The sequence below is a fragment of the Manacus candei genome, unplaced genomic scaffold (genome assembly GCF_025592945.1).
Source record: "Manacus candei isolate 608988 ecotype Guabito, Panama unplaced genomic scaffold, ASM2559294v1 h1tg000018l, whole genome shotgun sequence".
Lineage (NCBI taxonomy): Eukaryota > Metazoa > Chordata > Aves > Passeriformes > Pipridae > Manacus > Manacus candei.
In genome coordinates, this window is record NW_026138066.1 from 10,129,271 (window position 1) to 10,153,535 (window position 24,265).

The window sequence follows — 24,265 nt, forward strand, 5'->3', positions numbered from 1 at the left end:
AAATGCTGTGCCCTTTAAAAGGAGAGCTGGCAAAGTGGTTCACTGGAGAGCTTTTCATCCACTTCAGCACAAAGTCATCTCTCTTGGCACAACACGTGGTCAGAGTGGTTTGGGTAACCAGGCTCACTTTGTGCTGAAGTGCTCTAGGGAATGCTCCTGTAACCGACTCCTCCAGCTACCCAGGGACTGATCTCTCCAGCTACTGGCTAACAGCAAACAGAAGCAAGCAGTAAAGTTTTCAGCTCACCTGGCTAGATCTTGAAGACAGACATCTGTCTGAGCATTATTCCCAAATGTCAGAAGCCCCAGTTTATTTTTTAATGGTGCCTGGACATGTGAAAACTGCTTATGTTTTCACTTAAACTGTACATTACAAGCTAAGATACAGATTTTTTTGACTGTGACATGCAATTATTACAACAAAATCAAAGTACCAAAGCTGGGTGCACTGTGCAAAGTCATGTCCCGAATCACTCGAGTGCCAAAACAGGACCACATCAGGAGGAACTGCTGAGCTACTTTCTTCAAAGAGCCTTGTCTCTTGGCAGCTACCTGCAAGAAGACAGATATGTCTGACATGAAGAAACTTACATTTCTACCAGCAATACAGCTAAATGATGCACATATCCATCTTCTTTTTTTTATACTGAAAAACTTCTTACTGTCATATTCATGTTAAAATATACATTATAAATTACTAAAACCCAAACTCCAAATGGCCTTAGACAGAAAACCATCATATAACCACACACAACCTTCAGAAAGATGAATTAATAAAGTATTATTCAAGACTGGATCTCCTTCATAAATGATGAAAGGACTGCAAAAAAATTGCTGTGATCTTCATCTTAACCTAATTACTTACATGTTCATTCTTGCTTCCTAGTCAAGGAAGAAATTTATAATCTATAATGCTTGATCTACACTGAAAATTTATATTGATATTTCAAGTAAGGTTTAATATTGAGTATAAATGCTTCTTGAACTCAGAATCACAGAACGTGCCGAGTTGGAAGGCACCCACATGGATTATTGAGTCCAACTCCTGGGCCTGTACAGGACCATACCCAAGAGTCACATCATGTGTCCGAGAGTATTGTCCATAAAGTTTTTTGTTCCTTCATGTTTTTATTTTTGTGAATTCACTTAGTCCTTTAACTAGGAAAAATACTTTCCAGAAAGCACATTTCAGGCATTAACTCTTCAAAAATTGATTTATTATAGCCATACGTGAGTTAAAGAATTAGGTCTATCCTATCAGCTATTAGAATTCATTCAGGTTCTTCATTAAAATTAACAGTCATGGTCTGAATTTCAAATTGCAAAAGTTCCCCAAAACAATCAAAATATTTCAAGTAATCCAGGGAAATATCTGTTCTTTTCTGTATGGCCCTTTTGCAGCAGAGAGAGAGGCAGTGTATTTTGTTTTGTTTTTGCTTCTGAGCTTTCACAACTAGGCTAGGAGTTGGACTCAATGATCCTTGTGGGTCCTTTCCAACTCAGCATGTTCTGTGATTCTGTGAACTGGAATGAAGAGTTGAAATTCTAATAGAACATCCTAATACGAAATATGGTTAGTGACAGAAATTAAAATAGTCAATCATATATTTTCATACTCTATGTAAAATTATGGCGATGACTGATTGCTTTTGAAAATATGTTTTAAAGCTTTGTTAGTAGGTTTCTGCATGCACTTAAATTAAAATAAAAGTCCTTGGTATCCAAATCAGCTCAAAAGTCAACATAAATATGCCCTTCATTGAATGGTAATACAGGCTTTCATCCTTACATTTGATTATATATAAATGAATTAACTAGCTTAAATATCCTTTTCATAAAAATCTCAGAAGGCTAGATTATGCTTTTATTTGTACTATGTCATTAGGACAACTCTGACTCTCAATCTATTTCTCCATGTTCTTGAAATATTGATTTGATTGGAAATCTCAGCTCTGTTCATTCTTGAATACTGTCTTTTGGGATAAAATAAACAAGTGCAGAATAAAGCAGAATCCTGAACGTGAGCAATTCTCCGTGAAAACTGGTGAGATTTTGCCCACTGCTGCTTTATTCCTGCTTATTACCAATGCCTTTCTTTTTCTTTTAAAAAATTATTTTTATTTTTTCTAAAAATCTATGACCTCAATAGAGCTCATAATGCACATCAGTGGCTCAGCTCCTTGCTCCTGCTTACCAACCTTTACAACACATCTGTCCACCATGGAATCCAGCCACTCGATGTACGACTCAATGGGGGACTGCTCCTCCAAAAGGTGATCAAACTCCTGATATACTGGCAGACAAAACAAAACAACAGCCCACCTCAGTACTTGGATTACATTTGGAACAAAAGAAAAACAAATAAAAAAAGGCTACCAGTAGCATCACAAGTTCGCTGTGTTTTTTTTGTAATAGATTGCATAAGTCTAATAAATTCATCTTGGTGCTGACCCAAAAAGTTTGCTCAGTCTCCTATGTTGTTTCTATGGAAGTGATGCAATCATTGGAAGCGGTATTTTCATGTGGGCAAATTAGAACCTATTTCTTAAAATTAATATTTTGATTTAAGCTTCTGCTGTCAGGTGTGCCTGGAAGTGAAATGTTTGTGGCGTTCCCTACAAAGAGTGAGAAAGTCAGCATGGACCCTAGTGATGAAAAAATGTCATGCATAATATTGGTTTAGAAATGCATAAAGAATCTTCTAGGCACCAAGTGGATGAGTATTGTTGGTAGGACACTCATCTGTATAACACTTTAGTTGCAAAAACATGAATTAACTGCTGTAAATCATCTGTTTGCAATGCCAGACACACACACACACACACACACACACAATTTCCATAAACTTCTACTTCTTCAAAGCAAATTGCTGTCATTGCAGAAATGTTATACTTATTATGAAGAGTTGCAAAAAGCAACCTGTATACTTTATAAGCTTTTCCAAACACACTTTTCCCAATATTAATATTTTAACACAAAAAGTAAAAACAAGTCATTGGAGTGCTGCCCTTAAAACTGCGTCTCGTTTATTTATGAGAACCAATGGCTGGAAGACAAAGAATCATGTATTTTGACACCTTAACAAACTATTCTTCAACTCAGCTAAAATAAAAGGCATAGTAAGTCAAGAAAGATACTTTCTACCTGCTGTGTTGCAGGATGATTTCAATGTGCTATGCGTTTCCATTTCTGCTTAGTTATAAATAACAGGAGGAAGGAATTCCCTACCGTAGAAAAGATAGTGAAGGAGGCAAAGCTTAGAGATGACAGCTAGAGATACGAACCAGGGAGGCTATCAGACAATAAAGCAAAGAAAACCTCCCTGGTCTCTTAAGTTGAATCAGCAAGATCACCAGGAATGCATTTGTTTCACACCTGACTACAACTTTGTTTAACTTAGACTTGCAAAGGCTGACTTGTCAGCAACATTAGTCAGGGAAGAAGGGATATTTGGGCCACCCTCATCTTCTTTCATTTTTTTATTGGATGGACAACCTCCTTTTATTCAGAACAAGATCACAGAGGAATCTAAATGTCTCCTTACCTGAATATTTGGCTGGACAAAAACTGCCTGATACAACAGATGAAGTAATTCATATGCTGTGCAAAGAGGGGAGCAAGAGTGGAAAAACAAATCAGTTGCTTCCTTTGCTGCTGGAGCAATACAACTGTGCACAACAACCTATTTGAGAAAAGTAAACTTTTAGCCTTCAGTGCCTGTAAAAAATACCTCAACAGGATCTGAGAAAGAGGGAATAAAGTAGAAATCATGTCAGAGATAGCTACCAGAGGAGAGCGGGAAAGAGGTTCTCTTATGCCCAGTGATTTTTCTGTTTCTCTCTAAGTTTGTTTAAAGGCTTATAAACATGTTTACTTTTTTCTAGTTACGGAAGCTGGCAATTGTACTTTCTTGATTAGTAGTACCACAATGTGAAAGCAGGCCTTAAGTTCATGTCATATAAGTCACACAGAATGTAGCCTTTAAAAAGAACTTTAGTCAAGTGGAATAAACATCAAAGATGGAAAAAAAAAATGTAAGTTCTAGAATACTCTTGCTGCATATAAGAACATCTCAGTGGAATCCCATCTCATGATGAACATTCATAATAAGCTACTATTTCCAAGTAACTACTTATTGGACTTCATTCATGGTTGGGCTTCACAAATGAAGATTTGGGAAGGGCTCTGCCCACCTTTGTTACAGGCATGCTGGTGGCTCATGAGGCCAATACGAGACAGACATGTCCAGTTGCAAAAGGCACAGCAGAAAGACTCCTTAGGTGGTATCAGCAAGACACAATTCTTTCTGTGTTGTCTTTTCTCCTCAAGAGTGACCCTGCGTGTGATCTCAAAGGAAGCAGCAGCGTTATAGATGGTGTGTCTCCAGGCCTCACGATTGGAGGCCAGAGTAGACCAGTTATGGTGATCAATATGGCCAAGGCTGAGATGTTGTTTCAGGGAGTCCTTGTATCTTTTCTTCGAGGCAGCCAGTGGCAGGTTCACCATAAAGCAAGATCTTAGGGAGGCGGTGGTCCTTCATCCTTGAGATGTGCCCTGCCCAGCACAGCTGTGTTCTCAGCAACACAGCCTCAATACTTGTGACTGCTGCTTGCTCTAGAACAGATGTATTGGTCACATAATCTGACCAGTGGACGTTTAGGATTGTTCAGAGGCAGCGCTGATGGAAGCGTTCTAGGAGACGCAGGTGGTGGCGGTAGATGATCCATGATTCGGATACATATAAGAGAGTAGACAGCACTATGGCTCTGTAAACACTGATCTTTGTGCTTTTCTTGAGGTGTTTACTTTGCCAAACTCTTTTATGAAGCTTTCCAAAAGCACTGTATGCCTTTGCTAACCTGTTGTCTATCTCTCCATCAATCTTACCATCCGAGGAGATGAGGCTGCCTAGGTAATTAAACTGCTGGACTGATTTGAGCTCTGATTTGCCAATGGTTACATGGAGATGATGGAAGACTTCCTGAGGTGCCGGTTGATAAAGAACTTCTGTCTTCTTTAAGCTGACTTCCAGCCCAAAAAGCTCAGCAGCCTCTGCAAAGCAGGATGTTAAATGCTGCAGTATGGACCTAAAATATGGAAAAACTTGCTCAAATCCATTAGCATTCAGGAAAATTCAGTTTGATTTTATTACACGAAAGTTTGTATTTAAGTAGTTAGCGCATGTACAAGAAGCTTTCCTGAACATTAAGGATTTTCTGAATGGCAGCCAAAACTTTTCCTGCTGCTAGGGAATGTAACTTTGGGAACTCTCTTTTTGAGGCAATGCAAGGATGTTGGCTAGATAATGAAAACAGAACAGATAACAGAAGGATGCACTCAGCTTCTGGACTTCAGTCTCACTATATGCTACCTCCTCTGCTGCCATGTCAAGCTTCTATCTCCTCAAAAGGGAAGAGGGCCCTGTTAGGAAATGAATAAAGGGTTAAGAAGGAAAGGAAAGAGTACCAAGCACCTCTCACTGGAAAACAGAGCTAACAGGGAATGCACGGCCCATCCCTGAACAGAGGAGAAGGCTTCTAGTATTAACACAGTGGAATGACTGTCAAAGTCAACCTTGTAGGGTCCGGTTTACCTGTGAAGGTGTCACCCCTCCTCTTCCCAGCCACTCAGTGGAAGAGTTACCTCACTAGCAAACCTACCCTTGCTGGGCTCCCACAAGTGGTTGCCCAGCTTGCACTCCATTAAGGCTAGATCTGGATAAAAGATGACTGGTGTTCTCAGGAGAGAGATGGCAATACAACAGGTGTGTTCCCAGAGAAGTGAGGTTATGAACCATGCTAGAGGCAAAGCTCTGCTGCCTCAGATCAACGAAACTCAATGTGCTTCATGTTACACCTAAGTTTGCAACCACAAAACACTTGCTGGATTATGGAAGGTATATTTTATATCTGCAAAAGATCTTTGATTCTAAAACCAATTTGCCAGTATCTCCAAAGTCACTTTTAAGTCCATGTCCTTCACTATACCAGACAGAAGCTAAATTAGCCAATGAACTTGTTTGATATAGGACTTCCACTTACTCATGAAAGTTCACGGTGAAAGCTTACCCCATCAGGTGATCTTGTTTATGAAAACACAGTGTGAAAAGAAGCTTTTTATAAACAAGTTTATAAGGGACTCAAATACACAGCCACTTGAGTGTTCAAGGCCTTCAAAAGACAATTTTCCTGCAATTCTACGGCAGGAAAGAATGGAGTTTCACATATTCAGTGGTTCACTCATAAATTTAGTTTTTCATGGAAAAATCCTCCTGAATTTGGGTGAAAGTTTTGTGCAATTGACTGTTCTGGGTACTAGAAAGGAACTCATTAATGGAAGAGTGCCCAGATCTATGTCGCAAAACATAAGGCCTTGGCAGGGTCTTGCCTTACATTTTGGTAGATGTCTCTGTATTTATCTTAAGCCTGCAAGCAAACCAATGGCTGCAAAAATAGTGCTACTTTCTCTGAGCTTTGTTTGCAGCAGGAAACCAAGTTCACCTGGCTTTATTTGAAGGTTCTGCTCTTACATTGTATGATGAGCTTTCTGTGTTCCTCCCGTGAGTCCTCCATAGTATAGAGGGTTTGTTTGGTAATGCTATTCAGATCCACATTCCTCCAGTCCTCCAGCATTTGAAATGTGATGTCTGCACTGTGGATCACTGTTCTTGATGCCTGTAATCCAATCCAATCTATTCATTAGTTCATGCTTTATTAGGTTAAAAAATAGGCTTTATCCCCTTTTACGCTTCCTTAGCTAGGCTCACTAAGTTGATCCTCCTCATGGACCCCCACCCACCAGCTTGATGTCTTATGGATATTACAGGGCCCTCAAACAAGAGACTTCTCAAGTAATTTTGCCTACTTTAATCAACCACAAGTATTTTGCTAGCATCCACCCCAAACCCTAAGGAGCAACACTAATCTGATGCTGCCATTGCTAGACCCCTCAGTCTCTAACAGCTCTGTTTGTTTTTATGGCAAGCTTCAGCTCAAAACAAAAAAGCAACAAGAAAAGTCAAGACACAACCAAACAAACCCCACTCAGGTTTGCACCCTCCCCTCTCCCAAACTTGGAAGACTCTCATTGTTCCCTCAGCCACATGAAAAAGTCAAACCTCCTTTGCCTCCTCATCAGATATATGTCTTGGTTGACTGAGACAGGGACCTGCTGTTGCTAATGGGGAGGATGGACTGAGAGGAAAGGAAGTGACACAAGGTCATGGTCATATAAAGTACCATGGATCTCTGTAAGTTAAGCAGGGATGATAACCCGCACTAAAGTTATCAGCTTCCCCAAGGAAGTGGTGCACTTGGAAGAGTCCTTCACATAGGTAAACTGCTTGATCACAGGTCTGATGCAGAAGGTTGTGGTCTCTTTATCTTGATTTCCTCTGAATTCCTATGGACCTCCAAGGTTTGGGGATGATCCACCATATTTGGGGAAGGGTAACACTGGTTTCTCTGCCTCCACCATTAAAATAACGGAGGAAGAAAGCTACAAAGAATTCCTTGCAGGAGTGGGTTTTTTTCCCCCAGATTCTTCCTGTGGGCTTCACCTCTCACAGATTTAACCAGAGGTGTTGGATACACCTTCCAATAATGGAGCTTTCAGTGTGACATTGAAAACAAACTATCCCCTCCAATACCTGGATGAAATGTTAATTAGCTCCATGCATTCCCTCCCTTTTTATACTACGCAGAATTTGGCCTCCTGACTTTTTGATAGGTAATTGATAGGTGAACTGGTGGAAACCAAACACTTCAGAGCAGTTTCTATATTCACTTGCTATGGTTACATGACCCTGTCTATTTAAAAGCCCAGTGGTTCAGCTGTTTTGTTTTTCCCAATTTGCATTTGATTTGTAATCACAATTAGACTTGAAGTTTATTGTTGGGCAGGTAGAAATTTTTCTTGCTTTGCAATTGGCCTAATACACACTGCTCTGAAAGCAATGACATGTCTCATATTTACTTACTGGAAATGAACCATCTCTTCAAATCAAATAATAATTTTTTTTCATGAAAATGCCCTGCTGGATTTAATAATCAAGAGTTGCCAGTTGTCTAGAAAAGCATTTTTCACTGATTACTTTTTGGTTTTGTAAAGATGGTCACAATAAATATTGGACACAAACTGCTAACATGATCTTCTCCTCTTTGAGTAAAGTCCAACCTGTCAATTCATAAAATTATTTGAAAAGTCAGTAAAAATGGCATTCATCAAACTTGGGTAACTGAAATATTTACTTGGCAGAGATGATTTAGTGAAGTCTGTCGCCGGAGTATTTGTGAGAATCTTCTGGACACTGCAGGAAAGAAGAGATGCATATTTACATACTGTGCTAAATAAAGAAAATTATTCCTGAAAGTATTAAATTAAAATGAGAACAAAATAAAATAAAACAAAACAAGATCCAGTTTCCTATATAAAATTGTGGCCATATAAAATTCACTCAAATAACCCAGTTTTCACTTAATTTAAACCTTGACCTAAAACCTTAAATCTGGATGCTCAATCAGTTTTACAGAGGCATATTGCAAGCCATGATTTATAGATGCTGTGAATAATGAGGTGACAAGAGAAACATAGAGGACAATAGGAGTGCTTTGCTTTTTCAGCATGGCAAATTTTCTCTTGCTACACAAAGGAACTGAAGACCAGAAAGAACTATTTAATGGGAAGACAAATGTTGGTGCAAGAAGTGGGCATAAAATATCAATAGCTACCTTATGTGTGGAAATGAGAAAAGGTTGCTAAATCTTAATGCAAACAAGTTTTGGAGGAGTCTTTTGACTGAAGTAGTAGGAGCTAAACTCTGATACAGTTTCAGGTAGAATTTGATCAAAGTTTCTGAAAGTGGTTGCATGATATGCTAATACATTATGGACTAAAATGCCTCAGGAGGTACTTGCCAGTCCTCTGCTCCTATTTTAGCTCTTTGCAAGCAGTATAGACCTTGTATTACAATATTTTCTATACTTGGAAAATGAACTTATAAAATGTTGGTTTGTGCATATTTTGTCTGTAATCTCTGACTCTGGAACTGCAAACATTACCAAAGCTTGCAGTCACTCCTTTCAGTACCTCCATTGGCTGTGTACACTATCACCAATTCTGATGAGGAGGAAACAATTGCAGAAGCAACAAAGACTCATGTAAAAGGCAGGATGCACACAATATTTTCCTTATATCAAAATCACCAGACTTTCAGGTATATCCAAAGAGATATTAGATGTGGCCACAGAGTATTTTCCCTCTGTACTGTACAAAGAGGCAGTTAAAGAACAGAGACTGAGAATGACTAGAGAGTACATCGTCCAACTCTTTCTCTTTACCTATAAGATTGCAAAAGATTTTGTTGCTGAAGATTCTCAACATTTTTGAACTGGTAAAGATGTGGTAAAGCATATTCTCAGCTCCGATTTTGTTTAATTTTTAAACAAATCAGTAAACAATCCAAAACCCCCTAAAATCAGTTGTTCCAACTTTCATTCTGACTGTTCTCAGTAAAATATACACCTAATTTTCCACGCTGATCAAAATAGTTAATCCTTCTCCTAAATTAGTTTTTTTTTTCTTTTAACTTTGTGGTGTGGAATTTAGTGCTCATGAAAGGCAAAGAATTGAGAGCCGTGAAATAAAGCAGGCTTTATCAATAGGTGATGTGCACTGCAGGCATCTACAAAGCACGTCTGAAAAGGACTAGTGCCCTTTCCTGTGGTGACAGGGTAATTTGATCTCCTTCATTTTTAACTCTGGCACTTTTTCGAGTAAGGGCCTCAAGCTGTATTCAAATTCCGCTTGCCTAAAGGTTTGTTTAATAATTTTCTTTGCCTAATATCATCCCTAATGTTTGCTTACTATAAACAAAATTAATTTCTTATCAGAATCCACAAGAAAGGAAAAGAAATTCTCATTTTGAGCAGTGTCTTCTTTCGCTAAATGAGATTGGTTCTCATGAACAAGTGAAGAGTGTAAATGAATGCAAGATTTATAATGATGACAGGTTCCTAAAAGAGCACTAGTCTCACTTGCAATTAATTTGTAATCAATAAACACTGTACATCCTAGTTTAAAAGGAGAGAGATTGAGCAATACATACATTCAAATTTGATATTTCGTAGGTTTTCTGGCAAATCATGGAGAGCTACTTTCAGCCACTCATCCAGTTGCTTTGCAAACTTTCGGATCACCTGCGTCAAACTGCAAAAAGGAATCACTGCATCAGAACACATTTACTCTGTGCATTATACTATAAAATCTGAATGTGTGGGACCATGAGTCATTTATTTGCAACTCATTATTATGCAGAGTTGTTAACATATCTTAGTTTGTAGGCATGAAGAAAAACTTCTGAAACTGTTGAAAACTTTGCAGCAAAAGCAAAACATACCACCATGTTCAAAACCTCACAAAGAATGAAAGTCTCTGTGTGGCACCACTTTGATACTTACAAACAGTATTCCTATTTCAAATACAATCATTCATACTCTGTACAAATATAAAATCACAACCATTTAAAGAAGACAATAAATCAAGCTTTGGGTTTCTGCTCAGCTGTGCCCAGATTTATACAGATGTATACAGGGATGTTCAAGTGGAGCAACAATCAGCTATGCTGCAGGTCAGAACCAGTGAGTGGGGATGATGATGGAGGGGAGGAATTTTCAGGCCAAGCCCACACAGGTGGGGGAAATGGGGGTGGAGCAGGACTGCCTGCTTAGCTCTGCGCAGGACTGGAACTTTCCCAGACAAGTGAGATTTCTCTCTTCTCCCTTGCTACCCACTCCTGATGGTTCCATCATTTCCTGTTAAACTTGGTAGGAGATCCATTCTGCGCTTCTTCTTGGAATCCTCAGTATAAAATGTCTGTTTCCAGGAAGAGCTGCAGTGTTGTGCAGGGAACCCTAACAGCTGGATCTGACAGACAAAGCTGAACTGCAGAGATACACAAATGAGAGAGAGGACAGGTACAAGGAACTTTCCTCTTTCAACTAGGAAGCTTTTTCTGTTTGTACTCCTAACACACTGCACTGAGATGTGGTAAAATAAACATGGCCATAGGCCTGCTCTGCTCCACAAAGACAGCTAAAGAGGAAAAGGGATGGATGACAACTGCTGTGCTCACTAAAAAGTGGCTTTTCTGGATAGCCAGAATTTGTTCCCAGGAAGTATCTCAGAGGATTCTGGCTGAGTCAGCAAGATTTCCTTCAGGAGCTTCCATTGCAATGAGACCCTTCTTCACCCCCTCCAGTGCAGGCTATGGCTTAATAGCCACAATCTGGCCCTTTATATGCATTACAAAAGTCTATATTCACACTCAAGTCTCTCCTTATTTGCTATGAAAGAACTAAGCAGCTTGAGAAAAGGACTGCTGTTCTGTTTAATCCTTCCAGTGAAATAGATTGGGGGGGGGGCTGGAGGGAAGGAAAGCCTTTAAAAATGTACATGTCTTATCAAAAAAAGCCCATGCTTATAAGAGATTTCTTGTGTAAAAAATACCTTGCCTGTAATTCTGTACTTTAGCAGTCATGAAAGGCACACAGGGGAGCAGAACAACATCCTGAAAACATTTTCCGTGATTAGAGACACTTTAAAATCTTGGGGGCTAAATACACAGCATCAATAAGAAACTCCTAGAGCAATATTCTTAACAAATTGCTCCGCACCAGGACCGCATCAGTCAAACAATACTAAAGATGTACAGATATATCTAGAAAAATAGCTTCCTGATACTCATATTAGGAAAAACAAAGGGAGAGACATATTGATTGCACTCAATGACTATACTTTTTGCTGTGGACTGTTGATCTCTGTCCTGCTTCACCTATATAAACAAGACTTCTTGGACTCATGTGAATTCCTGGTAGGAAGCGAACAGCTGAAATCTATTGCATGGATTGGAAAAGTGAATTTAGCTTTGAACCAACAGAGGCAAATCAGAGGTGATCCTAAGCAAATAATGCTTCTGTTCTTCATAGAATAGTATTAAAATTAAATCAGCTTCTTCAAGGTTTCACAAGTATGGTCTTAATGTTTTATATTCCTGGCAAGCAGAATAACAGTTGGGTTTCTAGACTGTATACTGAGACAAATGCTTAGGTTGCAGTGCCTGAAAATGCATGTGAATATTTACAGAGTGGTCAGGCCACCTTCTCTTGTCATGATGATCCAGAACAGTTATGTTGTTTTCACAGACTAGAAGAAAAGTGTCAGAAATTTTCAGAAGACATTGTGGTACTCTGCAACCTGCAGACTTCCGACATTCCCTGAAAGCTGGGACAAAACTATCAGTTGAATGTTAAGAAACCAAGAAGATGGTATCCTTCATCCCATAAAAACTCCCAACCCTCCAAGCTTTTTATAATACAAGCCTTGTTAAAATCTGAACATTTCTTGAGGAACATGTAAGCTCTTCAACTTCTTTCAATTGACACTGTGATTTAAACTCAGAAAATGGGTGGCAGCAAGCAGCTTTCTGAGAACTGGTGTCATTCCTGAAGAAAACACATGCAACAAAGACAGCTGAGCTAGAAGGGGTCAGTGCTGTGAGCTATACTGACCTGTCAGGTAAGGCTTGTAGTACTGTTGGCATCAAAACTCCAGAAATTGCCTTGTACAGAATTGAATCACAAACTCCCACTATATTCACTACAGTTGAAGAACCCAATACAGGCAGCATATGAGGAGGCATCCCTTGCCAAAAGTGCAGAAGAAAACTTTGAACCTGCAATCATGAGAAGAAGCAGGGATGTTTAAATTAAAATAACCAAAGGCCACAAATACCCCTCTCTTGAAATGATCCTGCTTACATAGCATTTGTTTTAGCCCCAGAGCTGGTATGATAGTCTGCCACACAGGTAAGGCATATTTCTTAGCTAGACAGGCTCATACTGTAACACAGCACTCAGTGGAAGAATCAACCAAAGGGTGAGGAGACACTCTGAGTTGGTTACTGGGTGTCTTTGTGTTACTACAGCAGAGAGACCCATGGGAACCACCATATTTTTACCTTCCATCAGTGGCTGGTGAGTGTAACTCTTTGGCTTCCACATGTCAAGCCTTTTTCTCTCTCTTTGCTCTCTGACCCTGTATACAAAGGAATGCAATCTACGGTTTGGTGTAGTGAGGGAGAGGAGGATAGCACATGGCTTAAAGGGGTCAATACACCATTTTCTTTATTTTGGAAAGAAGCACTACACTTCTGGATTTCTCCTTTCCTCCAATATGAAGGAAAGAGAAATAAAAATGGAGAAAGGCAAAAAAAATAGGGAGGAGATCTAGGACGCAACAAAATAAACCTTTGAAAAATTTAATTTAGGAAATAAAGGTGTTATTCAGAGAATGATAGGATCAGTTCCACAGGGGTCAGAACACCAGCATTCATGAATGATAACCTGCGTGCAATCTGTAGTGAAGTAAATAACCACACCAGGTACAGTAAAGAATATTTGCCATTTATGTATTGTTGCTGCTCAGCCCCTTCCCCACCACTGATCCTGATAAACAGATTCCCTAACAAAATACAGCATCCTACTCTTAAGAAAGTATTCTGAGACTCACCCAGCCAAATTTCCTGAATATGTATCACATATTTTTCTCACAGGGAACTTCTAGACTAGGTACAACAGGGCAAAAACAGATTTAAACCAGAAGATTGTGAGAATTAAACAATGAGAGGAAGAAAAGCAGGGAATTTCTTCCTGTTGTTCAGAAGACAAAGTCAAAAGACCTATTTCCTTTGATATTTTCTTCCAGGACCTGAATGTCATATTTAAATCAGGTCCTCAGCATCTCTACAGTCAGATTTGCTTTCCTGGCTTAGAAGCCTTCTTCCCACGTAATATAAAACTGCTTGTATCCCATTAACATTTGATTTTTTCAGCTCTAATTATAAAGTTGTCTGCATGAACTGCCAGAAACCCCTCAGATTAAGTCAGATATGCAATAGGTACAAACCTTATCCACCTCTAACAGATGGTATCAGCTGCTGAGCAGTGTGTGCGTTCCTAGCTGCGCTGCAGTACAGCTGAGCAACTGGACACATCAGCTATAGCTTTCTGGGATACCTGGGAGGCTGTAAGCCCCCCACCACTCTGTATCATTGTTAACAGACCAGCAGAGCCCACTGTTTTGGCTGTGACACCTGACCTGGGTCTGTACTGAACATTGAGAGGAATTCCTTCAAACTGCTCAGTCCCAACAAAATGCTTCGAAAAGCTGTGGTGGGCACAGTTCTTGAGTTGTGGATTGTCCCATGTCTTGTAAGGGGATATTGCTACCTTAATCCTGCTGGAGAACAAAGGGACAAAAACATTTCCATTGCTTTTGTTCCTCCAACTCACACAGCTTTAAAAGTGAGATTTAGTGCTATCGCTCACAGAGTATATACTCAAGTATAGCTATTGTGCATTTCTCATAAAAAGGATCAACCAGCACAGAACTGTAAGTCTGTAATATCACACACGAAAGTCTCAGATCCATTAATACCTTATGTGTAATCATTAAACTACAACTGTAACCATACCTCATCAAAGTTTGCTCTTATTACAGTGTCTAGTATCCTCTGACAGTGAGTCCTATACATCATAATAAAGGTAGAAACCTGAAAAAGAATGAGGGAGACACACAAAAGATCATTCTATTTTAGGAAATCTGCTTTTAAAAAATCAGAATACAGAGCACAGAAAAAGTAAGTTTTTTCTTATCTTACCTATGCACAACTGCAAAAGTAATGAAATCAGTTAGCGTCTGGTTAGATTAGTTATATTAGCTGTAAAATGAGTTTTCTTCTTAAAAGTAAATTCTCCCTTTGAATTCATGAATTTTTCTATGTCAATGGGGATTCTTCAAATGTAAGAGGAGCAAAAAGCCTCAGTGAGATCAAAGACGAGAATGTGGCTCTAATTAGGACATAAAGAACTATAAAACCCTATTCTTTTGTCCACTTTACATTGATACTACACATGTGAATAGAACCAGAAAACTAGCAAGCTCAGCCAAGAGAAGCCAGAGCATTTTTGTCATGTGTGCAGATAGGATTCTCCTAATTTCTAGTCTAGAAGGATAAGAAATGCACTAAGTCTCTCTCTGCTCAAGAAAGCATCAGAACTGTTGTTCAGTTTGCCACCAAATGTGTTCACAAATTAGAGAGCTATAATGTATTTAAGAAGTTGCCCTCAAACCTCACCTGCTGTATGTAATGTAAGTTTTAAAAGAGTGTGCATGGGCTTTAGAAATATTGTACAGCTGGTAGTGTCGGCTGCCTATTTGAAGGGAAGATATTTCTTCCTATTAGATGAAGTAATTCAGTCCTCCATAAATCAAGTCAAAGCATTATTAAACTTACTCTAATTTAAAGTCTTTATATAGTAGACAAAGCTTTCATCCAGAGCAGAGAAAAAAAACTCAAGACAAGCTGAGAAAAGATTTCCAAAGTGTTACCTTCTCCTCTGGCAGACTGGCTGGCAGATTTAGATCTTTGACATTTGGAAACTCTGGCAGTAATGTTCCCAGTTTGGATCGTGGTGAATACGCCACTGTCTGTTTGGTTACTTCTTTTTTTCCTGTTTCGTTGACCCAAGCTGCTCCTTTTTTAGAATACATCACATCATAATACTGGGAGTTTTCTTTCACTGCAATTCCGTAATAATGGTACCTGATACATAGAGATGTATATTTTATAAAGTGGATTGTTTGAAAGTTTGAAAAAAATAAATGGAGACAAGAGAAATTGATAATTTCTACAGCAAAACAGAATGGGCAATAGTTTACATATTATTAACAATTATTGATGCAGCAGCAGAACATTGTGGTAATATATTGAGCTTACTTATTTTCATTCTTTGTGATTCTGTTGCAGGGCAAGAAAGAAAGAAATTCCATTTTTTTCTTCTTAGTTAAAAAAAAAAATGTCTTAAAGTTGCTTGTTGGCAGAGCTCTGTTGTGCAGCTGCTCCTTTAGTTCAGCAATAAGCAGAAGTACAGACCCTCTGGACTGGCCCTTCTGTTGTTATTTCAGTTCCCTGATTCTCAGACTGTTGAGGGCTGTTTTGGTCCCTGAAAAGTGTGAGTCTTTATTGCAAATGAGTTGATCACACGTATTTCAAAAATTGAAAACACCTCAAAGAAAAGAGGAGGAGAAAGGCTTGTGCTGGAAAGCAATGGATGGTAGGAAATGTACAGTTCAAATTATTTCCTTCATACCCTACATCAGCACTAGGCTTAGGTGAGTAGCTATACAACACTAACTGTCTCAGCAGACCATAGTGGGAATTACACAGTATGGCTGTGCAACAAAAATGGATTGGTAGTCTTATGGCACAAGTTTATGCTACAACTCAGCTTTATTATAGGTGCTGATGGAAGTAGTGATTATCAAGTAAAACTCTTGCATCAAAGCATCAAAGGTAATCTTAGTCATTCCATAATTTCCTAAATTTATTTCAGCTTCTCAGCTTCAGGAACCACTAACCCATCAGTTAGATTTGTAATGATTGCAAAAGGCATCACAAGATTGTATTGCTGGTATACTTTTGCATCAGCCTAATTTCCTAGACAGAATTTTCAATGATCCTCTGCTTTTCTCCTTATACCTATCAGATCACAATAAGACATTGTCTTCTGGATCCCACTATGATGGCACCAGAAGTTATAATCTCTGGATTTTTGTTACTCTCCAGTCAGTTTCTTTTTCGGAGTTCTGCCACCAGACCTGTTCACTTCAATAGACACAAATTTGCTTTGGGCAAATTGGCTGCCTCTACAAAGCTCATCAATTAAACTAATGAAAGAGTAACATCTAAGTGACGGTGGTTTAAACTAACTCGGGTGACTTTTTTTCCTTTTTTCAGCCACAGTCACTCACCCACAGATCAGTGCATGTCACAAAACCCATCAGAAAATGGTGGCAAAGAGCTAGAAATCTAGTCTTGTCTACCAGCACAGACAGGCTGAGGGGAGGCCCGGGTAGTTGTAGCAAACTTCTAGTACATGATGCCCTTGCCATGCTCACTGAGGACATTCCATATTTTCCTTTAAAAATAAAAGCTATTTTGAACTCAGTATCGAATAATCCAAGTGAAATTTATTAAAACATTAAATTGACGTGCTGTGAGAGGGACTTCCTGACTTCAATACCTTAGAAAGCCACACTATTGGCTCCAAATATGGCCATCAGAGGTTAGGTCAAAACATGTATCCTACACCAGAAACCAGGCTCCAGACTGCTTGTGACCTGTCATAGATAACTAATGGCAAGTTTGTGCTAACACTGGGGTTATGACAGCAGCTAGAGAAGTTTGGCTTTTTAGCTTGAACAGTAACACCCCAGTTTAGTCCCTGGAGCTGCCATGCATACACTGCACATAAGAGCCATAAAACTTCTGTATGTCCTGCATGCTACACCTGGGGTAGGGGAAGCCAGAAGGAAATGCTACAGGGAGGTAGCACCAAAAAATTGCTGAGGGAAGGGGGGGCAGAGGGAAGAAGTGAGAGCAAACAGGACTGCTAAATTTCTAGACTGACTGAGAGGTTTGTATAATTTAAACAGAGGTCAGTCTCATATCAAGTTTGGTCTTAAATCAGTCAAAAAAAAAGTCTGAAAAATGTAGTAAAGTTTCACTGTGCATTATTTAATTCCTGATATATTGCACTTGGCAGTAAACTACTGCCAAGTTTTCTGTGTGGCTTCAAAATCATATAGACAGCAATAGCCAAATTTACTCCAAAAGTTTTCTAGATAGATTCTTCCTTCAGTAATTTTACCATCCCAAATGACCAAAGCTCACTGGAGTAGTTTACACAGAGTCTTTTTCAAGCACTTTTGTGTATTTCTATCAGAAAAACAAAACCAACAAAAAAAACCCAAAACAACTTAATCCAATAAACAGGGCTTGAAACTTTGGTATGCAGAATAATAACATGGAGACAACACAATCTTTTTTGTGGAATGCTTTTTCCCCTCATGCAGTACTCCTTTAAAGAAAGAAGCAAAATTCCCTTCAAACCATGTAGCTTCCATAGGTTTAACTAACATCTCGTGTGCGTAATGGAAGAGTTTCAGACTGCAGTACAGAAAGAAATTGGCTTTTATGTTTAGCTGCCTTCTCATGGCTCACCTGTGGTGGAACTGTATTTAAGCTCAGCAAGATAGAGAACAGCTGCATGCTTACATCAATAAACCCAGCTGCAAGGAAGAAAGGCTCACAACTGATGGCCAGGAGTATAGCACCATTGTAGCTCTGAACTTTGTAATGTTACAAGGCAGCCGTGCTATAAAAAGACTGAAGGCAGAACAGTGTGAAGTCAAGATAATCTTAACCACTTCTATGGCAGAACTTCCTTTGGCAGTAGCAGGGAAGTAGTATGAAAGTCATACTGGCAGCAATCGGTCAGCACAGTTGGTGATAAAGGAACTGAAGTGTTAATGTCTAAAGTAATTTCTTTACATAACACTTAATTGGAAAGTAGTCAGATGTTTCTGAAAACAAAACCAGAGCTCAGTTACAGCTGTGCTGGGTCTACCACAGAGTGTATTTATCCTAAAGAAGTACAGCACGCATGTAGTTTCTCTGTGTAACAGAAACCTCTTCTTATTTGCTATATAGGGAGCAGAGCAGTTGCAAAAGCGGTATGAAAAGAGTATGTGACCTGAAAGCTGCTCTGACAGGCAGACAGATTAGGGGGAAATTATGCAAGAGATATTAAGTCTCATTGATTTTTAGCCTCATTGAGAGTAAAGAGACAGCTTTTGGAGGTGCAAGACACCTTCAGTCAGCAGATCAGGAGTGTTTTGCTCCTCTGAGGAACTCCTGGAGCTGCAGGTGGAGCTCCAGTTTGGAAATACAGCAGTGCTCACTCCTTTCATTAAATGGGAAGACAAATAACAAAGTTGTAGCTGATGTCAGAGGGATATGAAGACTGACAGTGGGTACTTTCATATGAATCCATAAAGCAACTTGTGCACACTGTCACTCTGTCACTATGAACCTCCATGAAACTTATATTCAGTGCTAAACCCTAATCCTCTGATTCTGGACCTATCATGTTTTCCTAATATACTGTTGCACTAACCCAGAATTTCCACCTGAGAGATTTTTGGTGGCTTTTATGACTGATGTTACACTAACTCTGAATTTGCATTTGGGAATGGATTTCAGATCTTCAATTGGCTGCTTTAATATGTCTGCTCTAGAGAAAGAAAGCTTAGTTATAAAAAGTAAGAAAATATCAAGCTGGGGGAAAGGACATTTTGTCCCATCAAAGAGATACATCTTGGCAGGGATAACTTATTAGAAGAGCAGAGTAGAGCTATTTTTAATGACATTTCTTTTAGCATCTTAGTTTTTATTTTCCTTTAAAGAGTGGGTCATTCTAACTTGAGTATATAAGTTCAATTCTAATAGCATATTTCTTTCTCAGCATTTAGGAATATTATATTTATAGGCTCTGTCATGAAAGGGAAACTTTAGCAACCAAATTTTGCAAACACACCATCTCAGATTTTCATTTTCTTCTCCACAGTTTTCTGCTTGTGAACTACAGATGCTGCTCTTATGCTACCCTGTAGGATTCTGTGAAGGTTAATCAAGAAAAGTAGTTATTATTATTTTTCAGGCCTTACATTTGCCAAAAAAATATTCAGAGCTCTGCTAGAAAAAATTCATGGAGTCCACAAGCAGAAAAACAGTATAAAAACATCACTGTATCATCTTCATAAATTGATAGAATCACATCTTGTCAACAATTGGAAAGAGTCAAGGTAGTGCATGCTTCATTCAGAATCAGTTTCTCATTCTGGAATTAGGATGAACTGTTTTCAGGAAGTATAATCTTTTGAGTAAGGCAATAAGTTTAATTCCTTGATCACTCAAAGGTATGCTGGATTTCATTACACAGACAAAATGGAGGTTAAATACAGGTGTGTGGACAATTCCATTTTAGGCCAATGCATGTTCCTACCTACATTCTAGACAGCATTCTGACACTGGTCCTCTAAACAGAAGCATGATGCTAACCTGCTGTCATTTCCCAGCCTCCAACAGTAGTTCCAGTACTCCTGGATGTAAATGTTCTTTACGTTGTGTAAAGTGAGTTGAGATGAAAAACAGTATAGGAACAACATGGAAAATATCGCTGATGAAATCAGTAAAAGGCCTCCATTAGACCACCTTTGCAGGATCACTGCTGAATCAATAAGACAGTGTAAAGATTACAATGAAACCTCCATCAAAGTTGATTTTAAGTCCCCAACTGGACAAATTATTCCCTGTTCTTTTACTATTCTATTCAGTAAAGCAAGAGCCAGATAGGGCCCTGTGCAAGGTGAAAATGATACCATACACTGCTTACTTTGATTGGCCTCTGGTTCCAAGTCTTCTTGTTGTTAGCTGTGGAAACTGTTGTCTTATTATCTGCAAATAAATAGAACTGATATTAAGAAAAATGGAAAAGCACATTTATTAATTTAATATGGACTTTTAAGACACGAAAGCAGAAAAACTGTACAGCAATGTCAGCAAAATACATGGCAGGAGAAATCAGAAATAAAGCTTTTTATTTTTTCCATTACTGAAAGAGGGGAAAGAGACTTTAAACTTCAATATAACTCCATTAACTCCCATTAATTTAAATACTTTCAGATGTTACAGGAATAGAACGTATTTCCTTAAAACTCTCAGATCGGTTCTGCCTCTAAAATAAGGAGGATTGTAATGAGAATTGGCCTACTCTTTATTTGTCAGCTTGCAGGATCAACAAAGTTCTCTATGGACCTTCACAAACCTGCCATTAAACTCTTCTTTTTCTGACAGATGATTCTCCGAAAAGATTTTGTTATTTGACAGGGGCACCATTTCTACCAAGAAAGATTCTCAGTGACATTTGTAAAGATACTTGTAATCAATTAATCTTCTATGGAAAACAAGTGCATCTCAAAAACAGCAGGGTACTATCAAGAATCCAGACTCTAGTCTGTCAGCAGATATTAAAAGAACATTGCTACTGTAAAACAAAACTTTAGTGTCAGTTGCATTTAAGGAAATAGATTAATGAATGTAGATTGTGCCTTCAGTCATCAGAGCCTCTATCAACCAGGCTAATCCTGATGAAAAAGCTTTACTGTAGCTGCTGGAAAGGAGGTGCTCAGCACCTCACAGGATTGAACCTGATTCTCAGTGTGGTCTGAAGTAGGAGAAAAATTTTTCTGCGAGAACAGTCATGCAAGAAAGACTGCAACAAGCTTTGAAGAATCACTTGCAAAGGAATTTCTTCCTTTTAAAATTTGTAATCCATTTTAATTGTGCTTTCATTATTTAAATTGCTAAATGCTTCCTCTTTGAGTGGGAACACCAACTAAGATTAAAGAAAAACAAACACACAAGATGGAATATAACTGCTCAACTAGAAAAAATCAATTTATATTGATTAGATAATACAGATTTTTTTTCTCCATTAACCATTTTACCACAGTGATAAATATTTAATCCTGATTGATGACTGAAAGCGTTGGAACACGTATTTGGATCAAAAGGTGCTACATAAATAAAGACATTACAATGTCACATATTTGACCATTTCTTCAGTAATTTTTATTTTTTTTTAGCAAAGGGTATAATCATCTTCCCTTTGTATCATGTAAAAATTGACCTGTGTTGGTTTCCAAGAGCTTTTCAAGACATGGCTGATGTCAAAAATGCAGCATAGACTCGGAGTCACTAGGTTGTTCAGCTTTAATTTCTGGAGCAAAACTTCAGCAAACAGTAAAACACTTTTGTGGAGCTGTGAAAGTTCAGCCTAGCTGTTTGATAAATGAGCAGACAGGCAAGCAGCCCTTCTTTCTTTTTTTGTATGGATTCAATGAAGCCTGCCTAAAGAACACCACATGCTGTTCCAGCTACTGATCTAACATTCCGCAACATCTCAGCCTTCCAAATTCCCTTTAATTACACATTAATCCCACCCCTCTCTCTTTCATTTTCTGCAGACAGGGTTGGGGGCTCCACAAGGCTGTGGGAAAAAAGGCAGTGTTGAAGAACTACTTTCTGAGGATGGTTTTTTTGGGCTAGGGGATTTTTTTAGGGTTGGTTTAGGTTTTTTTGGGTAGGGTTTTTTTTTGGTGGCAATTGCCATTCAGAAAATACTATTCCTCTCCAAAAATTGATTTTTCAGCATTTAACTGAATATTAGTTAATATTAACTCTATCTTTTCTTTCTGAACGGGATGAACCCATATTACTTTCAAGTCTTTCTAGTGGCAATGAAGTGTTACAATGCACACTGTAAATGCTACTTCATGAACCATATGTCATGTGAGTTCCTGGGATTTAAATAAATCAGCCAATTTCTACATACCAGAGCAGAGGTGATAAGGAAAAGAGAAGAATAATGAAGTAGTTGATCAGATGATCTCTTTTTCTTTTCTTTGTTTGTTTCTTTTTTAAATCCAGTTAATTTTAAATGAGATACACCTTTCAGAATACATCTAAAAAGTATGCATCATTTAAAATATCATTTATCAATAATTAAAAAAAAAGAGAGAATAATCTAGCAAACCTCTGAAAAAAAAAAGTCAGGACTTTTTTTATGTAATGCTGAATATGTAAAATATGTATAACATGGCATACTCATACCTAGCTGCTTGTACAAAATGCATGGGTATTAATGTTTGTGTTCTGAATAAAACAAGTCAAGTACTAAGAGAACTATCTGTTCATACAGATGTTTATATTAAGCTATGTTTATGCAAATCCCTGTGCAACGATACTGGTAAAGGCAAGACAAAGTGGAGTTCACTGTGTGCTGAAATCAACAGAAAAAGCAAAGGGTCCAAAATGTTGATTTTTAAATCATTTTCAGCCTGAAAAGTCACTCTATAAAATATGTCATCATAGGTTTAATGTTTATTGATTTTTAAAGACCTACAGAGGAAATGAGTTAAGTTTTCAATCTTATGGGGAGGGAAGGGGATCCTAATTGTCAGACATGAAAATTCAGGTTTGGATCTGAAACCAAGTTGGGTCATTTTCCTTTCATCACTGCAGTGAAGTTGAACAAGCAAATGAATCAAGACCAGATCATACAGTCTGAGCTGCTTTCTGAATGGAGCCCAGTCCCTTTTCTCACAGAAGCTCTGGCTTCTCAACAGAAGCAGTGGTAAAAAGATCTCATGGGTGGTATCCAAGGGAATTTTGGAGTGAACGGACCTTTTTACCATTGTCCTTCAGTGGAACTGAAATTTCATTTCACACTTCTCCAAAGTGACCAAAATTCCAGCTGCCCTATAAGATCTGCTGAGTAAAAAGGCACAGGTTTTACATTTTCCAAGTGAAATTTCACCTAAATTACATTGCAGTTTTGACTGTTAGGCATTATTTTATGTTACCTGGCTTTTTGGTTTTGAGACAGATGTAGATCAGGAGTTTCAGATGGAAGTAACTGCTATCCCTACTATATTAGCCTCAGAAGCCAATGCTCCTGCAATTTTTCTCAGTTACTAAACTTTAATGTGTTCTCCCTCTCTTTTCTCTGTGCTCTGCTTAAGACCTGATCTTACCTTCTGTCTACAGAAGACCTTTTATGCCTTTCTCAAATAAAAACAATAATATTAAGAACAGTCTTATCTTTTCCCAGCTCTACGGTTCTTCTGGTGAGTGCCTACTGCACACATAAGAGCCAGATAGAATTCATTACATTATAGAACAACACATAGATATATATATATAGTTTACACCTTTTCAGGGGACTGGTATAACCAGGTGATTTGTTTAGCCCTTTTGCAGACAATCCTGAAATGTGATTTTCAGAATGTCTGTGCAGGTAAGAACAGAAGGGGACATCTTTTCTTCCCTCCTATGTCAAAATACTAAATTTTGCTCTGGGGGCAATAGGCAGAGGATGGCTTTTAAAAGGCTTTTCTCTGAAATAATTTAAATTTTTGCTTTTCAAAGGGCATAATCATTTTGTCAATGCACCTGATCTACAGGGACATTATTCTTCATGACACTTGTTCCTTTCTATTTGAAATAATTCTACTCATGCTTCTAGAACTTAATAGAGTAATGAAATAAAATCAAACTAATTTGCAACCCAATAACTGCACTCTGCCAGAATGAGAAAGGAAAGATCAAAGTAGTCCATTACAAAATACAATTCATATCTCTCAAATCCACCAAACCATGTAAAGAAAAGGAGAAGAGCTGTGACTGTGTCTATACCCTCTCTACTTCTTGCTTACTTATTTGCATGGCCAGGAGGGAAGACTG

General features: G+C 38.4%; 1 protein-coding gene across 1 annotated transcript in view; it reads right to left on the minus strand.

Annotated features, from left to right (window-relative positions):
• RFX4 (regulatory factor X4) overlaps window positions 1–24,265 on the minus strand; it is an 89,984-nt gene that overhangs the window by 27,324 nt on the left and 38,395 nt on the right. The window contains exons 5-13 of the mRNA XM_051784372.1: window positions 20,355–20,416; window positions 15,448–15,661; window positions 14,531–14,608; window positions 12,567–12,730; window positions 10,106–10,206; window positions 8,250–8,308; window positions 6,530–6,674; window positions 2,199–2,293; window positions 435–552 (exon numbers count right to left, since the gene is read on the minus strand). Of these exons, the coding sequence (XP_051640332.1) occupies window positions 435–552; window positions 2,199–2,293; window positions 6,530–6,674; window positions 8,250–8,308; window positions 10,106–10,206; window positions 12,567–12,730; window positions 14,531–14,608; window positions 15,448–15,661; window positions 20,355–20,416 (1,036 nt within the window). The remainder of the gene's footprint in view (window positions 1–434; window positions 553–2,198; window positions 2,294–6,529; window positions 6,675–8,249; window positions 8,309–10,105; window positions 10,207–12,566; window positions 12,731–14,530; window positions 14,609–15,447; window positions 15,662–20,354; window positions 20,417–24,265) is intronic.